At 63.4% G+C, this 17,297-nt stretch overlaps 1 protein-coding gene across 1 annotated transcript in view; it reads left to right on the top strand.

The window, feature by feature from the left end:
- Positions 1-318: 318 nt before the first annotated feature.
- Positions 319-17,297, top strand: part of MEGF6 (multiple EGF like domains 6) — an 82,873-nt gene continuing 65,894 nt past the window's right edge. Inside the window, exons 1-3 of the mRNA XM_066270636.1 lie at positions 319-712; positions 6,173-6,307; positions 10,007-10,116. Coding sequence (XP_066126733.1) covers positions 597-712; positions 6,173-6,307; positions 10,007-10,116 — 361 coding nt within the window. The 5' untranslated portion in view covers positions 319-596. The remainder of the gene's footprint in view (positions 713-6,172; positions 6,308-10,006; positions 10,117-17,297) is intronic.

A 17,297-nucleotide genomic window follows, 5' to 3' on the forward strand; every position in this document is an offset into this window, starting at 1 on the left:
CAGCCTTTGCCCGGGTGAGGGGCGTGCCCCTGGCGCCCCGCCTCTCCGGGGGTTGGTCACTCGGATCGCAGGAGACCTGGGGCTTTCAGCCGGAGCAGAGACACTAGCGCGAAGGGGCTGCGCAGGCGGGCCAGGATAGAGCGGGAGAGACCTGGCCGTGGGTGGGGCAGGGAGCCGGGGAGGGGCGGGGACACGGCGTGCCGGGGCGTGCCGGAGGCGTGGCCGTGGCCTGGAGGGGCGGGGCTGGAAGGGGTCTGTAGGAGACCGGCTGTGGGCGGTGTCGGGTCTGGGGTCCAGCCGTGGGGCGGGGCGAAGGCGGGTGGGCCCGTCGCGCGCTGGGCTGGGCGCGCATTGGGCTCACCGTGCCCGGGTGGACCCAGGCGCGCAGGTCTCCCGTGCTCCCTAGTCGCGGGCGGGAAGCCAGACGCTCCGCACCTGCAGCGCCGGATCCGGCGCAGGCACCTGTGGCTGTGCCCCTTGTCCCCGGGCCCCTCGTCGGTCCATGGCACACGTGGACACCGCGGCTCCGAGGGCTCGCCGGAGCCACCTGTGAGCTGGGGACCTTAGGAGGTACCCAGCGCGGAGCCGCGGGCACGATGCCTGTCCTTCCGGAGGTGAGGGCTGCGGGACCCGCAGTGGCCCTGGCCCTGGTACTGCTGCTGCCCGCTGTGCCAGCGGGCGCCGGCGCCCGGTTCCGCCTGCAGCCCAGCATGTGAGTAGCGGGAGCTGGAAGGCTCGGCGGGACGTCCGGAGACCCGGGCCCCTGGGAGGCTTTGTCCCCGGGGCCCTGAGAACAGTGGGCTCTTTGCTATCACCGAGAAGAGAGAGGTTGAGACAAGGTTCCGGGGCTGGGTCTGGGGGCCCTTCTGAGGCCGCTCCCCTTCCCCTTCCTCGTCTCCCTTAGCTCTGTAATGGGGGGTTGCACGCTGAGGCGGATGCTGGGCTCTGGACCCGAGGTGAGGGAATCTGGGTCCTTGCCAGGCAGGGTCCGCCCAGGGAGCCCAGCTTGGAGAAGGCAGAAAGGAAGCAGCTAGTTTCCACTTCCTTCCAAAGCCTGTCTCCCGGGGCCTGGGGGGCCTGCGCAGGGCGGCTGTGCCCAGACAGGGGGCCACACGGAGTTGGTTTATGTGTTACACACGTGTGCTCGAGGGGCTGAGAGACGGGAGAAGGAATTCAGCACCAGAATGGGCAGGAAGAGAGGGGTCAGGGAGCCCGCTGAGACGGACTTAATTCTGAAAGATGACTCCCCCGCCGGCCCTTTAGCGGTCTCTCTGAAATAGCAAGTTGATCCTTGTGTCGGCCTCAAAGGGAGGCTGGTGCCCGAGTGAGCCCATCGGAGGAGGGGGGAGGAGAGCCACCAGACCAGCTCTCCTGCAGGGTGCCAGGCCTGCCAAGCTCGGGAGGGCTGCTGAGGGGGAGGGCTGCTGAGGGGCTGCAGCGGGGTGCGCGAGCAACCCGCCCTCCCCCCGGGGGGGGGCAGGGTGAGGGCCTCCAGTCCAGCATTTCCTGGGGGGGGGGGCTGGTGCACCTGGCCATGCAGGACAGACTAGACAGGCTTCCAGGTGGAGCAGGGAAAGGGCAAGTCTGTGCCCCCAAGGCCCCCACCCTGGGTCTTGCTTTGCTTCATTCACTTCAAAAAGGAAAACTTCTTTGTGGCCTTCTCAAAAGAGCATGGTCTCTGGGTTGAGGGCCTCTACTTCCAGAAATGTGAGCAGCCTGAATCGTGGCGCTCCATGTGACTCCTGCTGGAGGTCCCTCTGTCCTGTGACCCGGTGGATTTAGCTTGTCCCTAGAGAGTGGCAGCCTCCGGAGCGATTATCATGGTGGCATGGGCAGCTCAGCTTGCCCGCTCCTTGATGGTGGGTGGGGGACTTCCCAAGGTCCAGCTTCCTGGGGATTGTGGGGTGCTGGTCAGGTTGGGCAGGCTTGGAGGGCTTGTGGAGGCTGCTAGTCGCCCTTCCCCGCCCCCTTCCCTGAGCCCCAGGGGGGATGTTTTCTGAGGTCACCTGCTCACCTAGGCCCTGGGAAGTCCCCAGCCTCTGGGAAAGCCTGTCCAGCGGGAGGCTGATGAGTGGCATGAGGCCTACATCTCTTCCTGTTTCACACTTTTGCCAAATCCTCCTCCCCATGTTCCCCTCCTGTGCTTCAAATCCGGGCCTCCTCCTCCTGGGAGCCTCCTGCCAGACAGGCACGGGTGCCCCCTCCCCCACCTCGCTCTGAGTGGACTCAGCCACTCACTCAGACTGCCCTGGGCATGTTGAGGTCTGCGATACTTACGATATTTACGAACACACCTGCCGTGGTCCACCTCCGAGAGGCTTCCAAGTTGACAGCTTGTTCTGCTGAGCAGGAGGTTGGTGGGAGCAGGTGGGGGACTGCGAGGGTCCCAGGCAGTGCTTTGTCCTCAGAGGTCCTGCCGTCCCGGCCACCCTGGCCTGCACAGGCAGCTCCACCCTCTCCGGCCATTTTCCTGCTCTTCTGTGGTGGCCTCTGTGGGGAGGCAAATTGGGGAGGGGGCTGTAAGGGGGGGTGTCCCACTAACTTGAAGCCTCAGGTGCTCTGGGGGCCCTTGTGGACCTGTGGGAGTGATGTGGCTGGTGCTTTGGCTCCTGCTGGCTGGACGGTGGGAGCAGGGTCTGGGACACACTGGAGCTCCGGCCAGCTGTGGTCTGAGGCTGCAGGGTTCAGAGGAGACATCTGCTCCTGCGCCCTGCTTCCCTGGGGCTGGAGTCCCCTCCGAGCAGCGGTGCTGGGAAGATGGCCAGTCAGCTGGTTATATCAACTCCGCCTGTTCAGGGACGGACCCTCCAGGCTAAAGTCTGGTTTTGCAAACCACTCATGCCATAGCTCCCTCAGACCCCCGCGGCCCCAGGACTGGAACTGGGCCCGGCTGACCCCAGAGCTACCCTGTGCCGGCTGCTCCCAGGCCAGGGGATGTGGGTACAGACAGCAGCCATGAGAGTCAGAACAGAAGCCTGTGCACACAGACCTGAGGAAGATGCTTCTTGGCACCTGGCTGCCCTCCTGGGTGAGGGGCACACAGAGGTCACAGCTGCGTGGTTGGGCTGCCCCTCCTGCCCTGTTGTTCCCACTCCCACCTCCTTGCCCCAGTGCCTTCGCTCAGGGGTCCAGGGGTCTAGGGGCCTGGAACCAACTTCCCCAGAGAGACAAATCTTGTGCCACCCTCACTGCTGACTCTGGGCAAAGGCCGCCAGCCTCCAGGAGCCCAGTTCTGCCTGAAGGACTCCCCATCCCACGGAGCTGGGTAAACTATGGGGTTTGGGTCCTGCCTCCATGTGGGAAACAGGGTCCAATTGCAAGGCAAGTGGGGGGGGTGAACTCTCCACCTGCTGTCGCAGGGAGTCTACCAGGAGCCCCTCCAGCCTGACCCCCCCATCCACCTCCTCCATCCCCCTAAATGAGAAAGCCGCTAACTTGTGCTTCTGAATGGCCAGGAATGTCTTGAAGTGGTTCCAGGGCTCCCTCTTCCCTTTAATGGGGTCAGGAACCTCCCAGGTCTGAGGTTCCCCATTTCAAGGACCTGCAGAGTGCAGCCCTCCTGCATGTGGGGGACACCGGTGGTCCCTGAACTCCTTGGGAGGCGTTCTGAGCACCAGATTTGAGTAGGTGCTTGCAGGGAGTGGGGACAGATCGGCAGGGGATGGGAGAGTGAGCAGAGTGGATGCGTCGGAAGGGCTGCTGTGTGACCCTCGGTGTGGTCATCTCACTGACTAGCAGCTGTCCAGGTGGCTGAGATTTGAGAAAGGCTGAGAAGGAAGTGGGGCGAGGGGCCCTTCAGAGGACAGCACCCAGCTCCCCCCTGGATTCCTGCCCTGCCCTATGGGGCATTTCTCCTCCCGCTGGCCTGGAGGCCAGACCACGCCCCAGCTCCTCCTGGAGCCCTCAGCCCCCCCCCCCCCCCCCCCGTGCTCTGTGCTGTCACCTCCCTGAGGCCCTAGCGTGGCATCCTGTGTGCTGAGCTGGGGTCAGTGTGAGGACATGGTGGTGACATCCCAGGGAGTGTGAGGCCTAGGGCCTGTGCCAGGTTCCAGACTCGGCCTCCCCTGAGGCACCCTGGGGACCTCACGCTCCTTTCAGAGGCTGCAAGAGGACCAGTGACTCCTCAGGCCGCCCTGCGGCTCCCGAGCCTGGGCTGTCCGTCCCGAAGCCCATGCTCATAGCTGCCCTCCTCGGCGGCATCTCCATCCTCAGATGAGGCCGGAGCCGCTCATGGGGGCCATCCCCAGCACAGGAGCCATTTCAGGGTCAGGGCTGGGCCTGCAGTCAGGAGGCTCAGAGGTCACTGCGTCTCAGTCTGCCCCCTCATCCTCCACCCCTCCCCTCTCACCGTTTCCTAAGGAGGCTGGGAGTCACTGCTGGTCGCTAGGCAGAGGTGTGGGCACAAGAACTTGGAGCAAATATGAAGTAACACCTGCAGTGGTTCATCTGGGCTGATTTCAGTTTGCAGGTGGCACCTGGGCCCGTTCCCTGTGTGGGGACCCCAGCGGTGATGGTAACACCAGCTGCCACCGCCAGTGGCTTCCGGGGCCTTTTCTGTGCTGGCTTGTTTCTCCCTCACGGCCGTCTGTGCAGCCACTGCTGTGCCCTCACCCTCCCGGTGGGGCCAGGGGTCAGTACTCCTGGTGATGGGTGCTGAGACCCAACCTCAGGCTGCTCGGCCATAGGGTCAGTGGCTCTCAAACATGAGAGTTCGTTGGACTGCCGCAGAGGACTCAGTTTCTGATTTGGGGGGTCTGGGTAGGGCCCGAGAATTTGCATTTCTGACCAGTTCCTGGAGGGGCTGCCGGGGTTGCCTGGGCTCAGGGCAGAGTGGCAGGGACTGCCCGGCATGGCGAACGTGGGAGGACTCTTCTGTCCCTGGGGTGAAGCACACGGAGGGCCCGCTGCGTGGGACCCAGAGAGAGCCGCATCTGGATGCAGGCTGCCCGGGTGCACTGCGGGCTGGGGGTGAGGATCAGAGCCCACCAAACGGCTCTGGCTTCTTTCTGCCCCTGCGATCCTGTTGGTCCTCCCACTGGCCAAACCCACCAGGCGGCAGAGAGCAAGGATATTCGTGCGTGCGTGTACTTGAGTGCATGCATGTGTGTCTGCTTGTGAATACATTAGTATTTGTGTGTGCGTGTGTATGTGGCTGGCATCTGGTCAGGGCGGCTGGACAGGGCGGGCCAGGGTCTCTGCGTGCTGATCCTGGGAGGACCAGGCGGCCAGCAGACCATCTGTGGGACCAGAGGGTGGTCAGGAGGCCAGATGGCTTTAGGTAAGGGAGATGTCATCTGGGTCATCTGGCAGAGTCAAGGACTCAGGTGGGAGCTGGGGACGGGCCCCGCGCCTGGCCGCTTGGCCTGCAGTCAGGACGCAAGCTCATCCCAGGCTGAGCTCAGGGCTTGGCTGCATGCAGGAGGGGTGTCTTCCCTCAGACGGAGGCCCATGGAATCTGCTGGCTTTGCAAGCTTCACGAAGCAACGAAACCTTGCCTTCTCTCCCCGAATCTGCCTCTGTGGGGACCATGCCCCTCCCTGAATCAGGGTGCCCTGGCTGGCCTGTCTCTGGCACCCACTCATCACCTGTGGAGCAGGCAGGGGCCCACTTCTATGTCCTTCCTGAGCGGGCATGCTCATTGTCCAAACACTCGTGGGTGCAGGGAAGCCAGCCATTGCTTGCACGGGACGGCGGTCTCTGGCAGCTGGCCGCTCTCCTGCCCTGCCTGAACTCACACTCAGCCACGCGCCCCAGCGTGACCCCTCTGGGGACATCGCTGAGGCCAGGATGGCTGGGCTAGAGGCTCTCTAGGGTCAGAGTCAGATGTTCTCAAGGTTAGCATTGCCATTGTTTCTGCTGACACCAGCTCAAGGGGCCAGTGGTATCCGTGTTTTGGGGTCTTGGGAAGAGCAGGGCAATGTGGGTGGTGCAGCCCAGGCGTGGGGCATGCTCTCAGGTGGGACCCTGTGGTCATCTTTCTCTTTCCTCTGAGGCCCCTCGAGTCTGAGCCTGCTGCAGGCCTGGCATGGGCATGGAGCTAGATGCCCTGTTCCGGGGCCTGGCCTCGGGCCTGGACCCCTCTGGATGGCTGGATTCCCAAGGCTGGGTATGGAGAACTGGTGCCCGCTGGCTGTGGGTGTCCAGGGCGCTGACTGGCTGTCCTCTGTCCCAGGCCCCACGTGTGTGCAGAGCAGGAGCTGACCCTGGTGGGCCGCCGCCAGCCCTGTGTGCAGGCCTTTAGCCGGACGGTGCCCGTGTGGAAGCCGGGCTGCGGGCGGCAGGCGTGGTGCGTCAGCCATGAGCGGAGGTACGTGAGTCCCGTGCGGGAGCGGGGGCTGCGCTCACACCAAGAGCAGCACTGACCTCCCAGGAGCAGGGTGGCCGGGCCACCTGTACCCTGGCCTGAAGCCCCTCACCTGGCTGAGGAGAGGGTCTCTCACACCCCTCTGGGGGCGAGGCTGCCACGGAGGCTATAACAGTGGCATGTTCCTGAGGTCTTTGTGGGCGGGTGGGGACGGGGACTTGGCAGAGAGGGGGAGGGGACCCTGCACGGGAGGGTTGCTGGCCACCAGGAGAGGGTGAAAAGCAGGGCACCCAGCCTGCCAGTTCCTGGCTGGAACCTGCGGCTGCCTGACCCCTGGGCCTTGCGCCCAAGCCTGTGTGAAACCTTTCATTGCTCAAGATTTTATTTCAAAATCAAATGTAGGGCGTGCCTTTGCATACCTCCCCTCTTCATACCCACGTCCTGGGATCTGCCCGATTGCAAAGCTGGGGGCAGGCAGGTGGGGGGCTCCCTGGGGCAACTCCCCGGCCTGGGAGCTGGCGGCTGCCCTGGGCACTGTGGGGGGAAGTCCTCAGGTGGGTGTGGTGCCCAGCTTCTCAGTGAGGTCCTGGGGGTCGCCTGCAGGGTGTCATCCTGCCTAGGGGGGCATGAAGCTGCTGGGTCTGTTCTGGGAGCTCCAGGCACTTACTTTAGCTTCTGTTGGGGGGGGGCGGGGAGGGTGCAGCTCATTTTCAGATAGAGGCAAGGAGGTGTGGTCAAGCTCAGACAGCGGTTCTCAGCCAGGGCAGGGAAGGGGGGGTTTCCGGGGGGATCCCTCCCTGGCAGTGTCTGGAGACAGTCTATTGTGACAGGTGAGCTGGGAGAACAGACGGTTACAGCAGCTGGCAGGTGGAGGCAGGGGTGCGGCTGGACACACCACCACAGGGGGTAGACCCTCACATGTCCCCGGAGCTGTGAACTTTGCAGTGTGTCCTCTCAGACTCACCTCCACAAGCATGCGGATGTGCTTGTATTTACAAACCGGGAATGAGGTCACATGCGCTGTGCATCTCCAACCCCTCACCAACCATCCGGGGTGGAGGGCGCTGGCAGCAGCCGAGAGCCCCGGGGCCTCAGGGCAGGAATGTGTGGTGGGTGCCTTGGCGATGGAGCCCCACCGTGGGTGGCTGTCACGATTTCTTCCTCACTGGTCTCCAGGCTGGCCTGGACAGGCGGGAGCGGCATTTCCAAAGAGGCTGCGTGCCTCGGCCTCCGGTGGCCACTGGCCAGGGAGTGGGCATGGCAGCCCCCCTGTCTGGGAGGCCCCGCTGCTGGGCTGTGCTCACAGGGCCACAGCGCCCTGGCCTGCTTCATGTTGGCGGGGAAGATGGGTCTTTGTTCCATGTTGGGGCTTCCTGGGAAGCTTCAGGAGAGGCCCATATGCTAAGCATGGTCCTCTTTCGGTCCCTCTCAGCTCAGGGACACTGGGGCTGTCTCCCTGCCACGTGGCAGTCCTCTCTCAGGGTTCCAAGGGAGCAGTTTGGTCCCTGGCCCGTGGGTGGGAGAGGGCATCTCCGTGGATGGGCAGCTACCCGGTCAGCCTGGTCTGGGACGTAGCAGGGCTGCCCCACCCACAGCACCCCACGCCGGGTGAACGCGAGTTGTCTCACCACCTCTGTGCCCTTGGCGGTCAGGCGTCCTGCAGGGTTTCCTCAAACCAGCACCAAACGCTTTTGGGGCCCAGCCTTGTCTCCCTTCCAGAGGGCTCCTGCTGTGTTCACGTGTTATGTCCCCTCCCACGACTCCTGAGGCTAAGATCGCTGGTCCCACATGAGCCCCAGGGAGGGCTTCTGCTGCTGACTCGCCTGTTCATCCTTCAGGACCCCACAGGGGCTCCTGCTTCCTGGGAAGCCCTCTGGGATCCTGGCCCTCTCTTCACCCCATCGGCCCAGACCAGTGTCCAGCCCTCCTTCTCCATGTCACGTCCAGTGTACGAGGAGTATTATCCCGACAAACCCGCCAGCCAGCACAGGCCTCCCCAGACGGGGGGAGCTCCCCAGGCCGGGTAAAGGGCCCACACCCCTCGGTAGAGGTGATGTCCACTCTAAGGAAGGAAGGAAGGAGGGAAGAAGGAAGGAAGGAAGGAAGGAAGGAAGGAAGGAAGGAAGGAAGGAAGGAAGGAAGGTGGAAGGAAGGAAGGAAGGAAGGAAGGAAGGAAGGAAGGAAGGTGGAAGGAAGGAAGGAAGGAAGGAAGGAAGGTGGAAGGAAGGAAGGGAGGAAGGAAGGAAGGAAGGAAGGAAGGAAGGAAGGAAGGAAGGAGGAGAGACGGGCTGGAGAAGGGGATGCTTGGAGCACAGAGCCCTGGTGTGTGTGCTGCTGCCAGGCTCACCCCCAGATCCTGCTGCCCTGTGGCCTGGGTTCCCAGGCGGCTGCAGAAGGCGGAGGGTGGGGCACCAGCCTGGCAGCCATGCTTTGCTGCAACAGGGGCCCTGCAGTGACCTAGCTCCCTGGTGGTGGCTGGAGCCCCTTTCAAGTGTCCTGTGTGAGTCGCAAGGGAGTGAGGCGTGCACCCTCGAGGGCCCCTGGGAACTGCAGGCTAACCGGCTCTCTCCAAGGGTCTCTGACTTTGGGAGGCCTAGGGGAGAGCAGCAGGTGGGCTTCCCGGAGACCACGAGGCCCTGCACGTATCCCCGGGAGAGGGATAAATATTTACAAGGGAAGGGCCCAAACACTGCGCTCTGCCAAACAGTGTCCCCACTGAGGCTGGCTCTCCACAGGCAAGTGGTTTCATGTCTTGCCAAGGCGGTGTTTGCAGAGCCCCTGACCGCCGCGTGCCGTGTGTGCACGCACCACGCTTCCTGGAAGCGGCGCTGATTGTGGGGCCCAGGGCCCCCAGGGTGGCCACCAGCTTCCATGGCTACCGAGGGCAGGCCCCAGCCAAGCACAGTGGAAGGTGTTTCGTTTCCTGGAGACAGATGGAAGTTAGGCTCTTGGTCACTCCCAGGGGCTCAAGGGCCCTTGACTCAGTGGCTGCTGGCAGGGCCTGGACCGCCGTCCCTGCAGACAGCAGTGGGGGCCGTAGGTGGGGGGTGCCCTGTGCCTGAAGGCCTCGGGGTGGCCCAGCCAGTCCCCTTCCTCTGGTTACTCCACCCTCGTCCTCCCTTCCTCTCTTCCGTTTCCTGGGCTGCTGCTTCTTTCTGGTCACCTGGTCTCCTTGGCTCAGCACCGCACTCCTTGGGTAGGGAGAGGGACCTCTCCGTATGGATGCTCCGGGACTGTCCTGCTGTCCAGCTCCTCTGTGCCCTGGGGGGATGAGAGTCTGGGGTCTAAACAGGCACCACCACGGCACAGCCTGCCCAGAAGAACTGGGCACCTCGGGCCCACAGGGTTCATTCTGGAAGCCATTCTTGCCCCTCAGCTGGGCACTTCGGGTCTGACCCCCCAGGACTGTCTCGGTGCAGACCTGATGCCCATCCTGACACCAGCTGGGAGTGGGGCCGTTGTGGGGAGGAGGGCGTGAGGTATGGTGTTCCTGGGACTGTGCTGGAGACCTCTTGCTGGTTTCAGGACCATGTGGCCTGCCCCCAGCTGGCCGGCTCAGGACACAGACCTTCCCCCACCGCTGAGCCTCGACCGCTCAGCTATGAAATGGGGACCTTTGGCCTGGGGGACGGGTGAGGCGAGAGCCAAGCACGGCGGGTGAGATGCCGCCAGCCAGCGCCTCCCTTCTCCCTTCCTCCCTAGAACTGTCTACTACACGGGCTCCAGGCAGGTGTACTCCACGGAGGCCCGGACTGTGCTCAGGTGCTGCCCGGGGTGGAGCCAGCGGCCAGGCGACCAGGGCTGCCTCTCTGGTGAGTGTCCCTGACCCCCTGTGTGCCACCTGCAGACACCGAATCTGCCTCAGAAGAGACCATGTCTCACGGGGACCGCCCATCCCGTTGTTTCCTGGCAATGGTGTTGGGGCCAGGAGAGAGGGCTGGGCCCGCGGGGCCGTCTGTGGGCCCGGGGGCCTGGCATCATGGGGAGAGGGTCTCAGGCACCTCTGAGCCTGGTTCTGTCACGCCTACCTGCCTGCCCTGCCATGCCCACACCCCTGCTCCCCGAGCCCACTCCCGTGTTGCCCCCAGAGAGGCCCGCTGGGCGCGCAGGAGAGCCATCCTGCCCTGCCTCCCACCGCTGTGCCTGGGCTTCTGCCCTGTCCTCTGCCGCTGGGAGCCGCTGCCTCCCTGAGTGAGTCCCGGCGGACGCAGCCGGGAGGGAGCCCCATGTCCAGGAGTCTGAGGCTGCCAGAGGCACATCCAGGCTGGAATCGGGGAGTCTGGTCCTCGTGGGCAGGTCTGCCGGGAAGCCTCTGCTTCGTGCAAGGATGGAGCTCATGGCTGTGGACGGGGCAGGTAGGGCGGACTGGGTCAGAGGCGTGGGCGTCCCTCCCCTGGAGAGGTCAGCCGGAGGTCTGGTGGCCCCTGAAGCAGCGACGCGGCATCCCGTGACGTGAGGAGCACCCGGGACTCTGGCCTCTCACGTCCAGGGCGTGAACCACAGGCGGGCTCTCTGTGACCGGGACGGGAACCAGGTTCCCGGGGTCACATCGCAGCCCGTCCTCGGGGCCCCTGGGTCCCTCCTTGCCCAGAAAAGGTGGGGCTGTAGGTGACCGTACGTGAACTCCAGGGGAAAAGGGGAAAGGAGAGGACGTGGTGATGTTTTCTCAGGAGAGGAAACGGATAACCCCCTCCCGGAAGGGAGTGGAGGAGCGAAGAGAAGGAAGCGGCAGCTCGGGGGCGCGGGCAGCAGGGACGGGCGGGGGACGGGCGGGGGACGGGGGGGGGCCGGGGGGGGGCCGGGCGGGGGACGGGCGGGGGACGGGTGGGGGACGGGCGGGGGACCGGTGGATGTCGGTCAGCAGCCTGCGGGTGGGGTGTCCCGCCCCGACAGCGCCTTCTCTCTGCACTGCTGAGCTCGGTGCCCGTGTGTGAAGACAAAGGGGTCTGTTGAGTGGGTGCAGGGCCAACATCAAAGCCAGGTCTCCGTTTCCGCTCTGCCGGGGGAAGGGGGGGCGGGCTCCTCAGGCCTGTGAAGGTGGCTCTATCGACCATGACAGTCATGGGGACAGGGGAGGAAGTGAGGCCCATCCACCCAGGAAGGGACATGGGCTCATGACACGTGCCGGGTTCCTGGGCTGGGGGCGGGGAGCCGGCTGCAGGCCCCGGCTTGTCCAGCAATGGTCCCATGATGACATCTGCTCCGTGCCCCTGAGGGGGTCCCTAAGGCCCTGGGTTTTACCTGGGTCTTGGCGTGGCCACCCCAGGGTTGGGCGGGAGGAGCAGCCAGGCTGGGGGGCTGTTAGACTCCGGGAGGCTGGGCTGGCCTCTTTCCACAGTGGAGAGAGGGGCGAGAGTGCTGGGCTTTCAGGAACTCCAAGGCCAAGGTTGGGATGGTCCACAGGGCCAGGGGCTCGGGTCGTCTCTCTTACCAGTCTGGCTAAGCCTAAGCTCTAGCCTGTGCTGCAGCTCCGTCAGCCTCTGTAGGACAAGGCGGCTCTCTGCCCTGGCCAGCCAGCTGGAGTGGGGACGTGGCAGGTGGGGCCTGAACCCACCCGGGACGACAGAGCCCAAGAAGTTCCTCAGCACGAGGTGGGGGTCTCAGCTGGTCCCCTCCCCAGGGCAGCCCGGGCCCTGCAGAGGTGAAGGCGTTGGGCTGGGGGCAGGGCTGGGCTGGTGGGGAAAAGGGGAGTGGTCTCAGTCATGGGGCCTGGCTTTGGGGGTTCAGGCTGTCGCATCTACCAGGAGACACCGGATGAGGTCCCCACAGACAGAGTCCTTGCTGGGACAGGATCTCCATAGGACAGGGTCACAATGTGTATCCGGAACATGAAGCTCTGGCTTTCTTGGTTGTTTGTTTTGAAAAATTCTTTTTTTAGGGCAGGATTTACTTATTTATGTATTTGGCTTTTATCTGTTTGTTTCAGTGATCTGGGAAGAGCCCTGTTGTCTGGCCTCTCAGGGTGCTCACGTGTTCTCTGTGTCTGGGTTGTCAGCGTGTGAGGGGGGAGGGGGAGGTACACAGAGTCGGGGGGCGAGGAGCTGGGTCAGAGCTGGGATCTCGCCCCGGGTGACGGGGATCTCGCCCCGGGTGGGGGCGCCACACGGAGTCCTCTCTGTGGTCGCTGCCGCACGGTTGTGGGTGCCGTGAAGAGCATGCTTGCCGAAGGCCATGCAGCTATCCTGCGTGTGCTCCGAACTGCACGTCAGAAAGGGGTTGAGAGGAGGGGATGATTGGCCTGACCAGGCGGTGGCGCAGTGGGTGGAGTGTTGGCCTGGGATGCAGAGGACCTGGGTTCGAAATCCTGAGGTCATCAGCTTGAGCGCAGGCTCATCTGGCTTGAGCGTAGGGTCACCAGCTTGAGCCCAAGGGTCACTGGGTTGAGCAAGGGGTCACTCATTCTGCTGGAGCCCCCAGTCAAGGCACATATGAAAAAGCAATCAATGAACAACTAAGGTGCCACAACAAGTTGATGCTTCTCATCTCTCTCCCTTCCTGCCTGTTACTCTCTCACTAAAAAGAAAAAAAAAGAAAAAAAAAAAAAAGAGAGAGGATGAATGGTCACGTGGCCATTCACTGGGCTTCTTCACTCTGTTTGTCAGAGGAAATTACATCTTGTAAGGTTCCCTAGGCACGGGCTGGAATGGGCACATTCTGCTCCTCACCGTCCGCTGTCACTGCAGGGCAAGCTCCCGGAGACCAGCCGGGTCCTGCCTACCGGCTTGTGAACACGCCGCACGCACGCACGCACGCAGGCTGGGGACGAGGAGCGACTCCGTCTCTGCTCTGAAGTTGTGGATGGAAGTTGTGATGATGATCCTTACCCCCACAGTGGGGTTCAATTCAAGAGTCAAGAAAGCAAGTGATGCTGTGAAGACGTGGTCAGTCCGGCTCTTGCCCCCGGAAGAAAGCACAGACCTCTCAGGCTCTCACTGCGGCTGGTTGGGAAAGACGTCCAGTGAAATGGTGCCCTGAGGGACCACTGAGTCAAGGTCACCCGTTCTGGCTCAGGAGGAACCTACTCACTGTCATCACAAGGATGACCGATGCCAAAAGCCAGTACCACGGCGCCTCTCTCTGATTTTCGTCACTCAGCAGGAGGGAGGGGAAGACATCACCGCGGTGTGGGTGTCCCCCGTAGCCACTGGGGGACGAGCTTCAGACTCCGAGTGGAGCAGGACACCCCGGGTGGCAGGTGAAGCCACCTGATGCATTCAGGAGTGCCTTTCTGACTCTTCCCTTTGCCTCCCAAGGACTGAGGCGGGGTGGGGGTGGGGGTGGCTGCTTGATTGGCATGCAGGTCTGTAGGGAGCCTCTCCTCCCGGTTTCAGGGCTCTGCCCCGCTCTGCACCTCCAGGGCCGTTCACACGCACATGTACACGAGTGGTGTCCGAAGGCGCCCAGGACACCTAGACTCCTCGACCGAAGTGGACCGACGGCCAATGCTTCCGTTGTCCCGAGGGCAGTAGCTCATGCTCACTCTGTGTTTGTTGATTCATTTGTTCACGCGTTCATCCATCTGTTCTGTGTTTGCTCTTGTGCCGCTGAGCACAGGGGGTTCCAAGGGACCCGGCAGGGTGGTGCTGACCTGTGACCTAACCGTGGGGAGCTAGCAGATGCTGAGGCTGTGACAGGGGGCCCAGGGCCAGCTGGGGCATCTGTGTAAGGATGGATGGAGTGGCCAGCTGGCGGGGCCGGAGTGTTTGAGGAGCAGGCTGGAGCCTGAGCAGGGGGAAGGGTAGGTGGGAGCAGAGGGGAGCGATCGGTGCTGGCCGCTGGCTGGGGTGGCCAGGGAGGGTGTACAGCACATGGGCCTTTGTCAAGCCATCCCTCTGCTGGGCGTGGGCTTCTTGCCATGAACCAGCCCTCTGCCCCCTCCTCTCCGGGCTCAAATTCCTTCCATGCTCCGAGTGAGCAGGTGAGGCAGCCCCCTCCGCTGGGAAGCCCTGCCTCTGGGGGCCAGGGGAGAGTGTGGGGTGGCTGCCTTTGGTCCCCACCAGGCTGCGTGCCTGTGGGCGTCAGGGCTGCAGACTGGTAGGGTCCTTGGTGCTCCTGCATGTTGTGGACAGGACAGTGATGCAGGCAGGTAAAGGCCCCCACATGGGGACGGTGCTGCCTTCCCGCAGAGTGACCCCCAGCTCTGCCTCCCTCCAGCTCTACCTCCACCCTCCCCCTTTCTCACCCACTGCTTCCCCTTCCATCACCCCTTCAGCTCATCTAGAACCTTCTCTCTCTGTCCCAGTCCAGGCTCTCTGTGGCCAGGAGACGCTGCGTGGTGGTCATGCCGGGGCAGGGTAGGGGTGGCCCATGCAGCGCTGACACCCGCTGCCCCCATTCGTCCCAGGCCACCAGCCAGAGCAAAACTTCCGCACTTGGATGTCACCGGAGGTCGCAGGTGTGTGTGAGACTGTGTCAGGGGCCCGGTGGCATTTGTGTGGGAGTGCGGAGAAGGCATAGTGCCAGGGTAGAGAATGGCAGGAAACTTCTCATGTTGTCAGGATCCTTCCACTTAGCGGCATTGTGACCCGGAGGTGACCGAGAGAGAGCGTGCTGCCTGGGTGGGCAGCGGTACCCGATAGTCAGGGCTTTGCTGACCTGGGTCTGTGTGGCCGGCCCAGGGCAGGGGCAGTGGGGCTCGGGCCCTTTGCTGTTGGGATTCACATTGTTCCTGCTCAGCTCCGCGGAGCTCTGAATTCCACGTCCAAGCCAGCTGGGTGACGGATTTTGCCTGGACCCTCCTGAGGTTGCAGCCACAGTTGTCCTGGGTCCTGGCCACCCCTCATCAGAGAATGGGGTGCCTGGCCTGGAGCAGCTCCACCCCCCAGGGCCCCACACCCCCACACACAGACCCTGAGATGGACACAACTGGGAAGAGTGTGTTCTAACTCTCCCATGAGGGTGGGCTCGGTCCATCTGCAGAGGCCACAGGATGGGGAGGCCGGCCCGAGGCGGTGCCAGCAGCCTGCCCCGTAGACTGTGAAGAGCTCTGGGAGAGGGCGTCAGTAGCCTGGGAAGTTCTGCCCATGGCACAGCTGAGCAGGCTCTGTGTTGTGGAACTTCTCAGAGCCTTTAATGTCCTAATGTGCCCTGCGGATTCCTGAGACAGACTGTGTCGTGTGCTTTTCCAAACCAATCCTTTCTTTAAGAATAAAGAAAGAAAAAATAACAACAACATCAGAAGAATAAGAGTGTTGCTCAGGCACGCACTAAGAATGACGGTGACCCGTCGTACAAACGTTCAAGGAGGCCTCATGGGTGCCTGCGGGTGCCGACGGGCGCCCGGTGCCGTGCTCAGGCACGGGAGGGTGGCAGTGAGCAGATACCGGTACCAGCTGTGTCTCATGGGACTTACATTCTACAGTAGGGGTAGGGAGGGGCGGATCAACTACCGCCAGTCAGCGGGAAATGCTACAGGGAAAGGGGATTGGGGTGGGTGGTTTGGCTTCCGTGGGGCTCTGGGAAGGCCTCCACCTGCCCAGGGCATGGGTAGTCTGCCTGATGGGCGTGCTGGACCTTTGCACGTGCGTGGGGACGGGATCCCCAGGGCGGAGGAAATGGAAGGTGTGCGGCTGCGGGACCCTGGGAGGGGTTACTGCACCACCCCGCCCTGGACGCAGGCCTGGCTCTGCGCCCGTGACCTGTCGCTCACAGGTGAGCCCTGGGCTGGGTGCCCTGCCTCCAGCTGTGGTACTCCAGGCGGGCAGACCTGGCAGGTCCTGTGGCTCTGGGCCTGGCTGGCCTGAGGCTGCCCTCTGCTTTTCTGCCTCCACTGTTCACTTTTCCTTTTCCGTCTGGCACACCGTAGTCCTGCGCCCATTGTGGGAAGTTGCTGCGCTGGCACACTCCCCACTCACCCTAGCAGCCCCACGGCCTGCGAGCCTGGCCTGGGGCCCCGCCCATTGGTGCTACCTTTGCAGCTCAGGACTGCCCAAAGCGGGTGTTCAGGCCCGCTGGGGGTGGGCAGGCCAGGGTGGTGGCTCACAGCCCATCCGGCACACCTGGGGTAGAGCCTGCACGGGGTTTGTGTCTGCATCTCAGACAGTCCTGGGACTCACCTCTGACCTTAGCAGCGAGCGGGAGGTTTGTTCATGAAGTCCCCCAGGGGTTACTGAGGGTCAGTTGATTCAGGTCCCTGAGCTCTGGTCATCTGTGGTGACAGGACCCCAGTCCTGAGTGATCCAAGTGCCAGGCAGAGCTCCATCCAGGGCCAGCCCTGAGGCCACTTTGGGGAGGTAGGTATGGTGGAGGTGGGGCAGGAGGGGCAGGAGACGCGGACACACTGCCCTGCTCAGATCTGCTCTCCGGGGGCTCAGCATCTGGGGTTGGGCACTGGGGCCTGGAGGGGTGGTGGGCTTTGTCACCAGGGTCTGTGACCTCTCCCACTGACAGGACAGTATCCCAGACTCAGTGTGGCCAGCTTTGTGTCCCAGACTTTGGAAGCTGGGCCTGACTCTGGGCAGAGGGAGTCTGTCCACCCACCTGTCCTTGGAGCCTGCCTATGTGCTGTGAGCCCCGTGGTCTCCTCCTGAGCCAGCCCAGCCAGGGGCTCTGGGGGTGGTGTCGTGCTCACCTTCACCCCCACGGTGTGCGCTTCCTCGAGCCCAGCGTCCGGGAGCCTCTACGCGCTTCCCACGGTGGTGCGCAGAGGTGCCCTTCAACAGGTGGTGGGGGAGGCCACAATCGTCTGCTGGTCTTAGTAACAGTGTGAAGACTGTTGCCGGGGCTGACCCTGACCACGACCCTGCCCTACTGACCCGGGGAGACAGGTGCCCGCCCTGCTGCCTGGCCCACCAGCAGGCCCACCGGGTGTCTGCCGTGGTGCCCAGTCCCTTTGCCCTGGGTGCTTGTCCAGTGACTCTCCACGCCAGCTCAGCTTCCCTCGGCCCCAGGCTCCGTGGTGCCCCTGTCTTCCCAGCATGCTCCGGGACTCGGGGCCGCCAGGGGCACCCTTCTTGGTTCTGGGTGGAACTTTGTGCGTCTTTGTTTTTCCTCC

Source organism: Saccopteryx bilineata, chromosome 3 (assembly GCF_036850765.1).
Source record: "Saccopteryx bilineata isolate mSacBil1 chromosome 3, mSacBil1_pri_phased_curated, whole genome shotgun sequence".
In the NCBI taxonomy this organism is placed as follows: domain Eukaryota; kingdom Metazoa; phylum Chordata; class Mammalia; order Chiroptera; family Emballonuridae; genus Saccopteryx; species Saccopteryx bilineata.